Below are 17,417 nucleotides of genomic sequence, written 5' to 3'. Positions count from 1 at the left end.
TTTTCATTTCATCAGAGTATTTTCATTCATGGTTTTAGAGTACTATTTGATTAGACTTTGATTACTGCATAGTGGTACCCAGCAGATACTCTGTTGGGTTGACTGTATGCTAATTATTATTTATACTAATTATTTTAATATGAGCCTGTATATCAAGGAACACACAGGTAAAAGCCATTATCAAGTAAAATTAGGAAGCTCTAACTAGTAAGACTAAACTCTAAACTTCATCAATTTATACTACCTTGCCTCTGTTTTTAGGCCTTTTATAGTATAGACAAGCTTCTATATTTTAACAGGTATGTGGATCAGTGGAAAAACAATAAAACACACATAAGAAAGGACAGCTTTGAGGGCTGGTTTCATCACTGACAGGCACATAATATTAGGCAGACCATTCAACCTGCCAGGCCCTCTGCCTCTTCATCTGCAGAACCAAGGCCTTAACCTTACTTTCAAGGTCCTTTCCGGGCTAAGGTTCAAGGCTCTGCACCTCCCAGCAGACTGCAGTCCCTGACGGCCATGGTATCGCTGTCTCATCAGCAGTAAATTAGCTGCATGTTTTTAACTCCCCCCAAATAATCCTCTTCCCTCTTTACAACAGGAAAAGCAGCTTGAGCACCTCACCTTAATTCTGGTGGTCAACGGGTCAGTGCAGTCATCAAAGCGGATGCAGTAGCCCACCTCATGGCCCAGCACGGCCCCCCTCTCATCAGCGACTCTCCCTGCAACCTTTGGGAAGAAAGATCATGCTAAAAATAGAGACATAGAAATTACTCCACAGAGCACAACTACAGAAAACCTAAAGGTCACTTATTCTAAATATTTTATTTATTTACGTTTATAGAGAGGGGAAAGGAGGCAAAAAGAAAGGGAGAGAAACATTGATGGGAGAGAAACATTGATCAGCTGCCTCCCGCACATGCCCCAACCAGGGACATGGCCTGCAACCCAGGCATGTGCCCTGACTGGGAACTGAACCAGCGAATCTTCGCTTTGCGAGCTGACGCTCAGCCAACTGAGCTATACCAGTCAGGGCTAAAGGTCAGCTGTTTTTACATAGCATGTGAACACAATGGAAAATGAAAAGAAAAGGGACAGGTATTAGAGAACAAATGTGATAACCTTTGTAATTTATTAATTTTATATAATCTCACCTCATTCTAGAATCAACTTGAGGCAACTTACAAGAATATATGCAATACAAATTGAATCTCATAAAGATATTACAGATCAGGATCAAAGAAATGACAGATGAAATCCAAAAGATCCAGGCCAATGAGAAAATTTTTAACACATAGATATGCCAAAGTTACTTAAGCTGAGCTACAAATTCAGCTCTAGATTTCCTGGTTGCCAAAGCAAAAAGGAAAGCAGAAGAAATGACAAGATTCACTTTGTTCCTAAAGCCTTCTCTGGTACACCAACTGGGCACAAATTTTCATGTCTTTATGCCTTGAAATAAAGCACCTTCCACTGGCCCCTGGACCATGAAAGCAGGACCGGAAAGAGCAAATGCAATACCAGGATAAATTCATTTTCTCTTTGGAGGCAAAAGAATAATGTTTCCAGAGCAAGGTAATTTAAAACAATGTGCTCCAGTATCCCAGCTACCAAAACCATTAAAAGATGAAATAAAGACGAGAATGCAGATTAAAAATAACAAACGGCAGATGAGCCGATGAGAAGATTAACCAAGGTTCCAAGTTAACATAATAAAGTAAAACTACAAAACAAAATGCATAATGTATTATGAAGACCATAATTTGGTTGACTTTTCACCCACCAATATATGACAAATAAAAAGTAAGTGTGAGAAACAGGAGAAAGTCCAACAGCAAGATTCCCTACCTTCCCAAGGATAGTCAAAGGTTATTAACTCATTAATAGAAGGTATTTGAAATAATGAATAAATAAATACAAACATGGAAGAGCAATAAGCTTATAATTTAGTTTAAAATAAAATAAAGAGTGTAACATTAGCTTTATAAATTTCTGAAAAGAATCAAAAGGAAGCAATACTACGGGGGTTTCCTGGGGACCTGGCACACCCACCCAACGTGAGGCAACTGCCCACGCAGTCCCTGAGTCCTGGGTTTGGAATGTGGGCAGTCACAGGAGGTGTCCGCAGCAGAGGTTACTGCTCCAGCCACTGGGCCACAGCAGCCTCAGGCTCAGGAGCCCAGAGTTCCCCTGCATGCAGCTCCCCAAGCGAAGCACACCAGGGGTTATCCGGCCATTAGTATTTAAGAAACTGAAGAGCACACGAGGATCAGAAGTGGCTCTGCCTGACGACTTGAAATTACAGCTCTGGTAGGCCAAAACAGATCAATCATCCAGCAGCTGGTCTACACCACACAGTCTTTCAAAACATCTAATGAAACCAGAAATCCATCCCACACTGCCCTACCACTGCAGGTCATATTTCCCAATAACCAGTCCTTCACCAGGACAGTTTTGTTATTGTTACTGTTACTGTTTCCATTTCGACACGAGATAACATTATACAATAAACCTCAGAAATTGGTACAAACGGAGAATATGTGCATAGAAATAAGAATGAGTATAAATGAACCAACCCTCTCCATAAAAATATAACCATTTTATGGGTCTATAAGAGAGAAGCCAAATCTATTTAGTCCTATTATTTCACTATATATACATATAATACATGCTATAAGAAGTATGTATTTGACTTTCAAACTCTTTTTTTAAGTTTATTTATGATTGCATCACTTCATACTTGCAAGGTCATAATCTATTGGCCTTTTAAAAGATTTTTACCTCTATTAAGTTCTACTCTCAATAACCTCATCAACTGGACTAATTATAAATATTATCTTTTTTGATAGAAACAAATATAAGAAAAGGGAGGTAAAAACAAAAGAAAAAAGAAAAAGAAAGAAAAAAGGAAACCTAATCACTAAGCACCTACTACCTGCAAGTACTGTGTCCCAAACTTTCACAAACTGTATCTCATTAAATATGTACACAGCCCATGCGGTGGGCAAGACACCCTCCTTTTTACAAAGAAAGAAAATGAAATAAGACAGGCTAGAGCTTGTCCAGAATCACAGCGCAAGGCAGGGCCTGGCCTTGAAGCCAAACCCAGGCCATCCGAGCTCAACGAGCATGCTAACAGTAACTGCCTCTCACAGAGATAGAGCAATTGCTTATGCAATCTGTTCGTAGGCTCCAAGATTGTTCTCAGATTTCAGTTTGCACACAAAGTTCTTTTGAGATGCAGTATTTCAAACTGGGCAGTTCTATTAATATTACACAGTTAACTTATATACTTTAGGTTATTTACAGAGAAAGCATATGGTTTAATGGAAATTATCCATGGCTATAGATTTGGAACTAAAATGCAAACTGATTTAAGAGACGGGATTCCAAACCACAAATAGGAAAAATTTAAGTAACTGACTCATCTCTTGTGATGCAAAGGTTGAGTAGTTTCCAAACTGTCATCTCCATTTTTACACATACTCAGGACTCGGAACATATTTATCAATATTTTCTAACTTGAAGACAATGAGAAAATGAACTGTGGGAAAAAAAGATTACACAATAATTAAAACTCAGTAAACAGCAAAAATAACTCAAGGAAATAAATTAATTTCTTGTCCAGGTAAAGATGGCCCTCTCTCAGAGCTGATTTAAAACAACAAAAGTAGTAAAACATATTATCAACCAAAACTTCCATCCTCCATGAAAGAAGGAAACAACCAGGAGCCCAAACGATGAATTAGGAAGGACAGCTGCCAAATACTGTGAGGTCTGAACCCAGAAGAAAAGCCCCAGCCTCCTCTCAGCCAGAGCAGGCTGCTGGCTCCCTTAATGAAAAGTGTTACCCCTTTAACAGGCAGGGCTGACAATCCGTATATCAGGAAGACCTAGGTGATAGTGTGTTCAGGCTCTGATGACACAGGGAAATGTCTCAATGGGGGACCCACTCTGACAGCAAAGAATCACAGGGAGGGGGAGCTGAGGGAGAAGACAGGCAATCAGGAGTAAGCAGCTAATCCCAAATCAGAGAGCCCAGAGATTTTTATTCTGAGTCATTACAGACTTTTTCAATCATTATGGAGTGTACCACCAGATCTGCATCTTCATCCACCCAGCAAAGGAGGATAAGAGATTTGGTGAGAGGCTGTTCACTGTCCAGACCAGTACAATCTCTCAACTCTGCAGCCATTAAAAGTGCTAACACAAACCCACTGTATTAAAGTCAACGAAGAAAAAAGAAAAGAACACAAGCAAAAAAGCAGTTTAAAAGGAAACTCCCTCCAAAACACAGAAGCAGAATACAGCCAAAGAAATCCAGTTTCAAAGAAATCACAAGCTTAAGCTAAAAACAAGTTGAGAAACAGATGCAAAGTAAAAGAATCAAAGAGAAACAAGGTCTCAAATGTACAGATCAGAAGCCAGTCTGAAGACATGAAAGACACTAGAAAGTCTTGTCCCAAATTTGAGAATCCCTAAAATTTATACAATGCTATAAATAGCCATTACAAAATTAAAGGAACATTTCCACCGAGTTGAAAATAAAAAGCAAATCTGAACAACCATTCTGGAGTAACACTAAAATATTGCTCAACTCTCTGTAGGAAAATAATAGCAAATCATTGTCATGTGAAGAGGTGATCAATGGAAAAGCAGCCAAAAATTACATTAAAAAAAAGTTTACAGAAATGTAAAATGCAGTTAATTAATTAAAACACTGTTATTTTTCTCAATTAAAAAAATGTGGCATTATCTGCTTTTAAAAATTATAATTTAGTATTATAGTATCTCCTCCCATTCTAAATATTCACTTCCATAACTATTAAGAAAAAAAATTCAAAGAAATAAATCATGAGACCCAGGTGGCAATATAAGGGAACCAAAATAGAATAAATTTGACTAAAAACAATCATGAACATGTGGACAGGCTTAAAGAAATCTCACAAAACAAAGTAGAAAAGAGCACATGATTCCAGAGATGGTGATAAATACTAAAAAATAAACAAAGGAGAGTTAATAGGCACTTAATTGATACTCTTAGAAAAAAGCTCATGGGTAACAGGGCGGGGACTGACTGTGGGAGGGGAGGTGTGGTGGGGGCGGGCAGTGGAGAGCAACAGGGCATGGGGAGAAACTGGGACACTTGTAATGGAACAACAATAAAATAAATGGAACGAAAAACGTGCCAAGGTATAAGAGAAGAAAAAAATAAAGAGATTTGAACCAAAAGAACAGAAGTTCTTTCATATTTGAGACGGCAATCAGCATCAAGACATATCCCAGTGCAAACACAATCGTAGAAACATTCAAGCAGAAAAAGCAAGCCAGGACAGTAGGGGAGAAAAAACCCTGCTGGACCTGAGACTTCTGTACAGTGATCCTCCATGCCAAAAGTCAGGCTAGCAACATCTGCACAGCTTCCAGGGGAGAAGAGTGGAATCAAGAATTTTATATCAACAAGGAACACAATCAAACATTCTCAGGTATATAAAATTCAGTTAATCAAGAAGTAAAGCAAAATGGACAATTCAAGGTTGGCAAAAAAAAAAAAAAAGGAAATAATGAGTGATGAACATTAAAACTAACCTAGAATTCAAGACTTGTGGGAGTTATGATTACAGAAAAGAATATATTTATAAATCTTGAAATAAAAATTATAGCACTGCATCTAAAACAAATGGAGGGGGGAAAGATGGAAAACATAAGTGTGCTAATTTACTCTTATAACAGGAAACTACCTGTAACATAGTTTCAAAAATAAATAACATCCTAAAGCTTTTTCTAATCTATTTTTGTTGCTGTTTTCAAGATTTAATGAATTCTTCCGTGGTAAACAAATATTTATCCCAAGTTCAGTATAACTACTCCTATTTCACTTCAGTTTCCTCTTCTGTTAAATCCAACAAAAGCAAATATATGGCTATGCTCCCATTTTTATAAAATTATTTCTAACCATCCAGCAAACCATTCTTCTTTAGGTGAATATAAGAGAACCTTGGAATGAGGTTCACCAATTTTCACAATGTTTTTCCTGGACATTGAGATTTGTTGTTTTTTTTTTTTTTTTTATTTTGTTTTAACTTCCTTTGTACTTTATTACTACTTAAAAAATTCATAATGTGCAGGGATCAACTTTATAAAAATAAGCAGGTCATAGTTCTTAAAATGAAGAATTAAATTCTTAAGGAGCAATGTCATATTCATTTGGGGCTTTTAAGAAATAAGAAAAAAAATAAGTCACTGAAATAGAAGACACAGATGGAGTCTTTGCAATACAAAAAAATAAAAAAAAAAAAACAGAAACTCACTGTAACAGCAGCCACTCTCCGAGGCTGGGTCACTCCTACAACTCTTCCTTCAGCCGTCCAGCCAGCCTCTGCAAGGTACTACAAGTAAAGTCACACCTAAGTATACATATGACACCACTTCTCCAGAAACGATCTCCCCCAAGGTCACTCTATATTGTGTTAAAATCACTGAGAAAAGAAATAACAGATGGTCCTTGTCCCAACAGATGTTTTGGAAATTATTTTGCAAATGAGGGTTCTGAGGTTTGGAAATGTTAGGTAGTTTGTTTATGTTCACATCAGAGCTGATAATCAGAACCAAGCCAAATCCAACATTCTGATTCCCCAGTCTTACAAAATGTCCAGGTACTACAGCTGCTTCAAGGAATAACACCTGTCCATGAATCACTCAGAACAGTGCTGAGGGTGGAGGGGGAAAAAACAAAAAACAGTGCTGAAGCCGCAGAACAAAGACTTCTAAAGTACACATAGAAACAGCTCAAGATAAATATCAACCATACAAAAAGTTTTAGGAGATAAAATAGAAATAATTAGATTTTATATACATATATGTATGCCATGAATTATATCAATATGTGTAAAATTTGATTATATTTATCTGATTTATTTATGTACTTATTTGCTATATATATCTGTTATGTAGTTATTTGATTATATGCATTTTTTAAGTCCAAAATAGATAACAGTATTAAATAATTATTTAAAGTGATCATTTTATGTAGCACTTATGATTAGTTCTTATTATTATTCTCTAACTGATCATCTCTCAGTAATTTAACATGACCCTTCTCCTGTGTCCCTCTGTAATTCTTTAATAGTCAATTTTGATTTTCAACTATAGCAATAATTCATTTTACTCCTCCTCTTCAACTATACTTATTTGAGGACAAAAACTATGCATTACAACTCTTTGACTCAGTCCCCAATGTTGCTTTCAGAATATGGCTATTCAATTATTATTTTGGAATTAATATAAATCAAAGACTGTTACTTCAGTACTAATGAAAGAATTATAAGCCCCAAAAGTTCAATAAAAATATCTAGTTGGGTTGAATACTTCCTCTCTGAGAGAAGACTAAAAATGCAAATAATAGTAAAGAAAGTTCTCATTACAAAAACCCTTCCAATCAAATCCAAGTGCAAAGACAGATTTAAATACATACTCACTTGTGGAATCTGTGTGCTTTTCCCACATCCTGTTTCTCCAACTATCACCACTGTCTGATAGTTCTCTATCAGGTATAATATATGATTCCTAAGCTGAAAATATAGAACCATACATTGTAAATAGCCATACATTTTCTCAAAAGACCTAAACAGAGACATTAAAACATTATGAGCCGTTTGCCAAAGGAAAGTAAATTTTTAAAAGAACTATCAAAATATACTTCCAACTCTTAGGTACTGCTGGTGTCAGTATAAGCTGATACGATTCTAATTAACTATAATAACTTATCAAAATATATAATGCACACACCCTTTGATTCAAGATATTCAATTATAAGAAGTTATACTACAGACATACAAATGCATGTGAACAAAGACATATATACAAGTAGAGTCACTGCAGCACTGTACATAATGACCAAAACCTCCAACAGCCTAACTGTTCACCAATAGGAGATTGGTTAAATCAGTTAGGAGACACTCCAATAATGGAATCATATGCACTCATTAAAAAAGAACAAATGTCCATTCATATTGATATGAAATGGTCAACAAGATATGTTGAGAGAAGAAAGCAAGGTGCAGAGCGGTGTGAATAATGCACTAGTACTGTGTTTTAAAGGGGAAATACAACAGGGCTGCTTATGCATAAGCTATCTGTGGGGAAAAGAAGCTGGTAACGGCACAGTTTCCAGGGAGGGGAACAGGTGGCTGGGGAGCAGGGGTGTGAAGGAGAGCTTTACATTTTGAACAAGCACGTCTTGCCTAATTAAATTGTTTTCACTGATTAACTCATTAAAAAATCAGAAAAGAATATGCTTTCACCACTATCTCTAAATCGAAATTCACAACAAAGCACCCACAGGTGACATCTATATTTTAACTAAGCTTTCCTTTACCTGTGCAGTGTGAGCAGATTTGGCCACTGAAATGTCACAGATAATTCCAACATCCTATCTACCTAGCTTCAGAATGTACCTTGGTACCCACATTAGATTACAGACACACCTGATGGTCTGGGAGGTCATGGAAGTCTTCCAATAAATACCTGCTTTGGAATGAAGTTTAAAAAAAACAACTGCCTAATTCTCCCACTCTGATCACTGCTCAGCTCATCTGATTCCAGAGCAGCGGTGTGTCTGGTGAAGACCAGGAGAACTAGGGTATTGTCTAACTGGTTAAATAACATAATGGCTGTTATAGGTTTTTAATTTGACATTACTTAGGATCTAATTATGTAGTTCTCAAATCCTAGTGTGAAAATCTCTTAGGATACTTGTTAAAAACGAAGATTCCTAGCCGTACCCTCAGGGTTTCTGATTCAGTTTGGAGACCGGGAAAACGACAGTCCCACTGACAGGCACAGGCAGGGAAATCAGGGAGGCGGGAGGAGGACCAGCATGAGCCTCAAGGAGGCCGAGTGTGAGGGCGGTGTCCAGGGCCCAAACGAGAACACCAGGCTGTGGAAGGCAGCCCAGGGGGAGGCCACCTGCAATGGCATTGGGAAAAGGGGATGAGCTTTAGATTTACTGATGCTTCAGTTTCAACTTATTTTTTTTTTAACTGATTATTTGTTTTATTTTCGTCAGGTGATGGTGCTCGCCTCTTTGAAGCAGTGTTCTCTTTTTAAGTAGGATGTGGAACAATGGTTTCACTTTTCTCCTGTCAACCTAGATTGGCACTTCCCATGCAAAGTGCAGGCCCCGGACAAAGAATGCCAAGAAGAAACTTAACAAGGAATATATACAATCATTTCCACTGATGTTGTTTGTCCTGAGATTGTAAATGCTCTTTATCATTCCCTTCTTCACCAGCTGAAGATTTTCCTCACCAATAGCCAGCCCTTGGCTCTCAGAAATCCTGTGGCTTCAGTTAGTTCTGCTGCAGTATGTTCATAGAAGCAGTCACAGCCTGCCCAGATCCAAACTCCCAAGAGACTGGCAAGCTTCCTGGGCTCAAGCAGAGGGAAGGCAGAGAGGACTAGAGACGCCTGGGGAGAGTCTGGCATGGTGGCCTTGAGGGGAGAACTGGGGGAGCAGCCGACTGGGTCCCAGTGCTGACCCATCCCCAGCACTGCAGGCAGACCACTCCCCCCACCCCTGAGCAAGTCCAGCCCAAGGGGAAGCAAAAGCCTCAACTTCTTTTTAAAGCTACTTTTACTTTTAGTTTTAACGGGGGAGGGACTGGTGAATGAATATATCTCCTACATTTATCTTTAACATCATGAGAGATCTTAACTATCCTTAAACTCTGCTTTGCTTCTTATCAGTAACTTACACCCCTCTCCTCACCATTTTAATTTCATCGATGTATGTTAACTTCTTGGTTACTCTTTCTTTTCACTGTGGTCTCATTTATCCTACCTTATAATTGGACAATAAGGACCAGTCAAGAAAGAGTCAAAATTAAACACTTGGTAAATGATAATTTTCCTTGTACTGGAACGTTTTCTACATGTCCAGTATCTTGCTAAACACTCTACGTGAATTACCTCATCTGGTCCTCATAACCACCTTTGAGGGAGGTATTATTAATCCCATATTATAGATAAGAAAACAGAAGCTCAGATGGTAAAGCAAGGTCACACAGCACACAAATGATGAAGCTTAGGTTTGAACTCTGAAGTCTAGACACTTCATCACAGCTCAAACTGTGTCCCTCGATGGTGAGAAAGTAACAGTGAACCTGTAAGCTCATCTCCTGAGGGTCAAGCTGGTTTATGTTCACATGTAATGGATGAGGTTAATCACCTGAGAAAGAAACCCAGAGACTGTCAGTATGTGAGTGACTAAAATGTTTGGGGCCACATAAAACTCTAATGAAAGCCACCTGGCTAAATTAATAAGGCTGCCATTTAATATCCATTTGGAAAAAGAACATATTAACAAGAGAGGAATTATTAGCCGTCTAGCCAATGGGACACCCTGAGTGTAAGAACTTGGCAGCTTTCACCCAGCTCTACCCAGGAAAGAGACAGGGGCGCTGTTGGCCACACCTACTCAGGCCATTCCAGAGGCACAGTGTCAGGCAGGGACAAGGGACAGATCATCACCCTTCATCAGGGGCTATATAAAAAACAAATATCCTTCAGTTATATCTAAATTGCCTTTGGTTCTGAGCTCACTTCCTGATTACAATTTGGCTTCCCATGTGGACTTGGCACAGGGAGGAAGTGTGTCCGTGGATTGGGTCCATCTGTACCGAACTACCTGTAAACAAACAGATCCTGAATTCTAGTTTACACTTCGGTCTCTTGTGAGATGACAAGAGGTGTGTCCATTTCACGAGACTAATGAAATCCAGTGTCTGGATGTGCACATGGTACATAATAAAACACACCAAAATCCCAGCACTATCTCAGTGGGAGTGAACCTCCTCAGCAGAAACCACCTCATATTCCCAATTAATCTTGTTTAAAGAAATACAACTTTAAAATGAGAGCCAACATTGGCCATACATTGACAATTTGTTGAAACTGGATACATAGAAGTTCACTGGGCCAAATTCTGTTTTTCTGTATGTCTGAACTTGTCCATAATTCAAAACAAAGAGGGGAAAAAGGAACATCATTTCATTTCTTACAGTGTTCAATACGAAAGATCTAACTGAAAAAAAATCTTAAGGACTTTGAAGATTTATATGGTTAACTAAAACGCATATTTTGAAAAGGTAATCCCTTCAGATAAGGATGTCTCGAGCTCTCTGTGTTCTAAAGAATCGTTAAGAGTCAAAGGACCCTATTCGCTTCAGTGCCAAGTATAAAGCGCTTGCAGATGGCTTCGGGCCGACAGGCAGAATAGGCGTATTCAATGTACCTTGAACACTGGCAGCTTCTGCCTCTGCTGCTCTATAGAAAGGGCCGCGTAAGGGTTGTAAACAACCGTTGTTGCAGAGTTTTCCGCTACACTTTGTCTCTCTTCAGAGATACTGACACCTGGTCCCTCTGTACCTGTAACAAGAAATTTTCTTCAGATTCTCTGATACAGTGAACAGAAGCATGTGCAAAAGTTACAAATTCAAAGATGAAGCTATACAACAGAAGCAATGCATTTGAGCTCAAGCTACTAAGAGATATTAAACTTTAACTTCAGGAAAGGCTCTAAAAAGTACAATACCTATAAAAATACAAAAATATTCTCTGTAGGCTTCAGTTTCAAGAACAAAGGGGAGATAGAGTCCCTGTGGGATCCAAACTGACCACACACAACCGTGTATTACAGAAGATAACGTTTTCAGTTCTGGTCTCCATGTCTGTATTATTACCTAACCCTTAATAAAAGTGACAGAAACCCAATTAATTAACTGAGGCAAACGCTGGGTCCTATTATTGTAGGCTTTCAGCAAGTTCAGGGCTGGGAGGAACCAGGGACTCAAATGCTGCCTGGGTTTTCTCCTCTCATCTCTGCTCCTCTCGACAAGTTCCTCTCTGTCCCTCAGGGTGGCTTCTCTACAGGAGCTGAAGTCAAGGCTGCTGACCGTGCCACAGCTAGGGCCCACGAGTCCTCCACCCATCATTCATTCATTCACCCAACAGGGCTGGAAGTGCACGAGACTCCACATGAACACTGTGGAGGCAGGTCCTTCCTTCACGCAGCTTACCTGCTGCCTCTACTCTTCCTCCCGATAGAACATAGCTCAGTGCGTGAACTGGCAGTGAGCGCTACAGAGAAAATTAAAGATCCGGTACAGGGGGGACTGGGAGTCCCAGGTATGTGCTGTCTGAGGGTGGGGGAGGCCCTTCTTCTCCCAGCACAGGCCCAGTGCCCAGCCCGATGCAGTCGGCTATGGCCAGTGGAATGGGATGCAAAAGGTGGCAGTCCCATTTAATCACAGAATTGGAGTGGCTGCATGGGAAGCGCTGTTCTAAGAAACCACTGTGCTGAGCAGATTAAACCACAACATATTCCACAACAGCTTCTTGGTAAGAACAATGACAACCTGGTGCTCAGGAGGGTGAAGAACAGGGAAGCCATATCCATCCTATCATGAAAAATTGTTCGAAGTACCATCGATTTTTAGCCTGAAAATGACTTAGGAGAAGCATTTTTATGATCATTTCCATAGCTTTTCATGCGTTTGTTTGTGGAGCCCTAGGACAGGGGCAAGAGTGATAAGTAAATGACACAGGGTTCAGAACTCAGCTCACCAGTTAGAGCCGTTCAGCACTGGGGCAGGGTGCCACTGCGCAGCAATAAAAACCCTCTCGAGAAGTTCAAACACATGCCGCACAGCCTTCTTTTGGGGGTGCTAAAGGGGTAATTACCCAAAACGATTATCTCACAGCTCTTCTGAACTCAGAGTCTGTGGTGGCACACAAAAGTACAGGGCCTTTATGACAAGAATATTTATCCCAGTGACTTAGGTTTACATTTTGGGGAGTCCCAGAGCCCTTTGACAATGTAATAAATGGCTGTGACTAGTGTGGCTCAGTTGGACGTCATCCCACAAAGTGAAAAAAGGTTGCAAGTTCGATTCCTGGTCAGGGCACATGCCTGGGTTGTGGGTTCAGTCCCTGGTCTGGGCAGGTACAAGAGACAACCAATGGATGTTTCTCTCATCTGTGTTTCTTTCCCTCTCTTTCTACTACCTTCACCTCTCTCTAAAACAAATAAAATCTTTTGAAAAGGAAAGGCTGATAACAGCAACCCCCTCAATCCAGCATTCCCTCTCACACAGTTTTTCAGTTTACGTGGTGACCCATTAGTCAGTTATGAAATTAATGTAGAGGATCATGACCAGCATTTTTAAGTCATCATCGGTCATCGGCAGCCGTCCGTCTCGAGAGACGATGGTGTAGCTTCTTAAGAGTCTATCTGCACCACCGAGAATGGCTGTGCAGTCCGACTCGGGAGTGACACGGTATCTGTCTCCTCCCGTGTTGAATCGACATCTTGCGATGACGCTGGAGTGTCCTCTCCAGTGAAGCTGAAGCTACAGAGCCTGGGCGGGGTGATATGGAGGGTCTGCTGTTGCCCATGCAGCAGACCCCCCCTCTCTTCGCAGCTGAAGGGTCCAAGGGAAAGACGGAGTCAATACAGCTTGGTTTCAGGTGCGCCGCAGGAGTTGCCGGTGTTGACTACAACATCGAACCGCCTTAGGGACTCTGGCTCCGGATTTTCTGTCGGGGTTTACTCCCTTAGCCTTTCCCCTGAAGAGGTATGCCGCAAGGCAGCGGAGGTTTTTTGGAGTCAGAGTTTTCCTTCTCTGATGTGCCCTGACTGGAAGATCGAACCAGCGACACTTAGCTCACAGGCCGACGCTCAATCCACTAAGCCAAACCAGCCAGGGTCGGCATTTTTAAGTAATGAAATAGAAATAGAATGAAAACTATCAGAGTGTGTCCCAGGAAGCAATACTGCTTCTGTACAACGTTTTTCAGGGGAGCGTGTGTGTACACATGCTAGATCACAGCACGATATATTCTTTACTGTAGGTCAGGTCAAAAAAATCTCCAAAGCTATTGCTATAGTCTTTGCCAGGCATATTGTCAGCAATCATTATATAGTTGAGTAAGTGAAGAAAAATGGGCAGGCCCTCCTCATCCACTTGTGCTAGTCAAACTTTTCTAAAGAAATCTTAGGCAGCCCATACAAAGCTCTTAAGAGAGACATTACAGACTGGTAGAGATCACAAACTAGTTACTCAAGGTCCCTCCAAATGCCTTGGTTAAGGTGTTGAAAGAGTTCATTTAAAACATGTAAAAATTTCCCATTCAAATTTGGATATTAGACTTAAAAAAACATCTGGCAACTCTGAGTCCATACAATAATCATTAGATAGAACTAACCACAACTTCCTGCTTGAGACGGCATACGCAAGCTCATGTGTATATCAGTACACGCACATTCTAGTATGCCACAGTCCCCCTACTCCCCATTACTTCCAACCAACAGCTTCACTTATTTAGATTGTCTGGAAGGCCCTGTAGCTACCTGAGCTTGCAACTCCCAGCCTACAGGATATGTTCGTGATTCCAACACCTAGCCTTATATCTAGCCTCAACCACTTACTTGACCTTCAGCATGTATTTCCCACATCCTACTTTCATACCTTGAGCTTCAGTTTCTTCATCTGTAAAATGAGAGTGATACCACCATCATAGAGATATTGTGACCGTTTTAACACAACGATGCAAGTAAAAGTAACTAGCACAAACTTAGGGACCAGTAAGTGCGTTCTAAATCCATTCTCACCTCAACTAATGACAACAATTCACCTAGACAAGAGGTTCCCACATTTTGATACCTGCTGGAATCAGCAGGGGGATCTTTTTAAAAACACCAATACTTGGTTCCTAGCTCTCCAGACTTCTGACTTATTGCCATAGGGTATGACAGAACAGCAGGATATTTAAGCTTCCCAAGTGATTCAACTACACAGCAAAATTTGAGAACCACTTACCTGGGCAGTCACCTAACCCAGAAATCTGAGTCATTACTGACTTTACCTTCTGGTGCATCTGCCTCTGAAATGTCCCTCCAATAAGGTCCCTCCTTACTGCTCCCAGGCCAAAATCAAGACTTTCCATATCCTTCCTCAATTTTAGTGGTACCTTCTCTTAAGGTTGTCCCTGACTTTAATTTCCTCCCCCAACCATTCTGCACAGCACTGCCAATGTTATCTTTCTAAAATAAACCTGATCATCCCTTGCTAAAAGCAAAGAAGTGCAAATTGCTTAACTTGCCATGAGACCTCTCATGAGACCGTCACTTCCTGCTAAACCCCAAAATACAGGGTGGGGAGAAAGTAGGTTTACAGTTGCAAGTATGCAAAGCAGTTTATTCTTGTATTATTATTACTATTGTATTATTTTCCATATGAAAAACTATAAACCTACTTTGTCCCATCCTGTATACCCCACCACCTAACACCATCACATTACTCAATTATTTTGGTTTTTTTGGCCATTCCTGAGGCACGCCTCCCACCTTGCCTTTGTTCATGTTGCACTCTTTGCCTCGAGCTTCGTTATCCTACCTCTATGGAACAAAATCTTAGTGTTTCAGTGGCCACTTCAAAAATATCACTATCTTTTTAAAAAAATATCACTAGCTTTGTGAAGTATTTCTTGTCCACGCATTCAATCTTTCCCTCTCCTCTATACTTCAATATAATTATAATAGTCAATAAGGGTCTAGTGCTAACAGCTGTCCATGTACTCCCATTCAATCTTCAAAACAATCCTTTGGGTAGGTGTTATGTCCAATTTATAGATGAGGTGACTGAGACTTCCAGCACTTAAGTGACTCTGCCAAGTCACCTAATAAGTGGTAGTCAAGGAAGGACTCTACTGCCTGACTCAAGAGCCCATTTTCCTTATCACCTTTTTCTGCCTTGTTTTAAAATCCCTTCTAAGGGGTAGCCTGTTCATAGCATAATTGAAAGAGAATAAACCTTGAGAGCAAAGTAGAGCCCTGGTCTTCTGTATTTGTCTCCTGACCACAAGATTTGGTGTTCCATAAGTATACCCTCAATGAATAAAATAAATAATGGAATAAAACTCTTAGTAGAGTAATCCCATGTTCTTTAACTAAAATAATATACTGGTTTGGTCTTCAACCATTCATTCAGGCCTTTATTGTACTTAACACTTTGACCTATTATTAAAGTCTTGAATAAACAGAGGGTACCTTGTTACCTAATGAGAACTTAGTTTTGGCTGCAAATAAAATTCAGGACGGATAATTGGCTGATAACTTGAAATGCTGAATCATAAAATTGTGAAGTGACAAACTACAGATTTTTAAAAAGAATTAGCACATCCCTTTCATGAGTTTCTCTACCACATCACGTATCTGCATGGTCAGAATTTCAGGGACCCACTCTAAAATACCCTTTTAAAGCTTCCTTTGTTTTACCTTCTCTGTCTCATTTCATTTTTGCTGCAATATACTTTGCATATCCAGACTTCCAGAGGTGCAAGCAGTGGGGAGAGCGGGGGCAAAGCTTGTTTTTCAGGAGAAAACTGATGGAAGCGGGGGTGGGGGGCGTAACGCATCTAGCAGGGGCTCACATGTACACATTCAATAAAATCCTGATAGAGAAAATTAAAACAAAACAAGCAAAGCATTTTGGGACTGAGATTCGTGTCAGCCTGCAAAAGGGGAAGTGCGTGGCAGCCAATACGAAGAAGTTCACTTTTTAGTAGACAGTCGGAGTGGACAAGAATTACCCTAAAACAAAATAAGACACTTTCCCTTTTTATGAGCACTTTACGTCATATAACTCGTCGTGCTAATTATTCAAGCTCACGGGATAAACGTTATTATTCCGCCCGTTTAACCGCTGAGGAGGCTAAGGTTCAGAAGGGTAAGTTACGTGATTTGCCCAGAGGCGCTCTGCTACTACTGGCAGAGCGGAAAACTCGAACCCAAGCAGCCTGACTCCTTAGCTTCAACTCCTAAACCCTGAGCAGTATCGCGGGGTCCGGTTCCACGGTAGTCCCAGGGCGGGATCAGGACTCGCGTGGGTGCATTAGCGTTCCCCCATCTCGCGGATTGGGCAAGACAGGCATCAGGAGTGAGGAAAACCGAGGCCCAGGGAGGCTGACGGACTCGAATAAGGTCACACAGAGAATTTCTGCCCAGATAGGGAGCGGACTCCAAATCCATCTGGACCACTGTGGGCGCCGGAGTCGCAGAGCCGACCAGCATCGAGATGGCTGTGGCTAGCCCGCTGAGGTCAGGCCTGCGAACAGGTCCGCAGGCCCCAGGACGCAGGCAGCCATGCCAAGACCAAAGTCAGTCGGCCGCATCTACCCGGCATTCCGCTAAAAGCCTTACCCGGTCGCCAGAACTTCACCGGTCCCATGGGCGCAGCCATGCTGGGGTGAAAGGTCATGGGGAAGACTCCTCCTCTCCACCCCTCCGTCGCGCGCGAGTCCCCGGTAGGAGCGGGGGGGGCGTGGCCCGCGAGGAGCCTGGGCTCGGTGGTTCC

The 17,417-nt window shown here is 40.9% G+C and overlaps 1 protein-coding gene across 1 annotated transcript in view; it reads right to left on the bottom strand.

Moving 5' to 3' along the window:
- The window catches only part of DHX35 (DEAH-box helicase 35), a 63,556-nt gene extending 46,139 nt beyond the window's left edge, over positions 1 to 17,417 (bottom strand). Inside the window, exons 1-5 of the mRNA XM_090286404.1 lie at positions 17,264 to 17,417; positions 11,297 to 11,430; positions 7,482 to 7,574; positions 6,315 to 6,392; positions 628 to 732 (exon numbers count right to left, since the gene is read on the bottom strand). Of these exons, the coding sequence (XP_090142530.1) occupies positions 628 to 732; positions 6,315 to 6,392; positions 7,482 to 7,574; positions 11,297 to 11,430; positions 17,264 to 17,321 (468 nt within the window). The 5' untranslated portion in view covers positions 17,322 to 17,417. The remainder of the gene's footprint in view (positions 1 to 627; positions 733 to 6,314; positions 6,393 to 7,481; positions 7,575 to 11,296; positions 11,431 to 17,263) is intronic.

This window comes from Furipterus horrens, unplaced genomic scaffold (assembly GCF_987537825.1).
Source record: "Furipterus horrens unplaced genomic scaffold, mFurHor1.1.pri manual_scaffold_8, whole genome shotgun sequence".
NCBI lineage: Eukaryota > Metazoa > Chordata > Mammalia > Chiroptera > Furipteridae > Furipterus > Furipterus horrens.
This window is presented reverse-complemented; position numbering and strand designations above follow the sequence as displayed.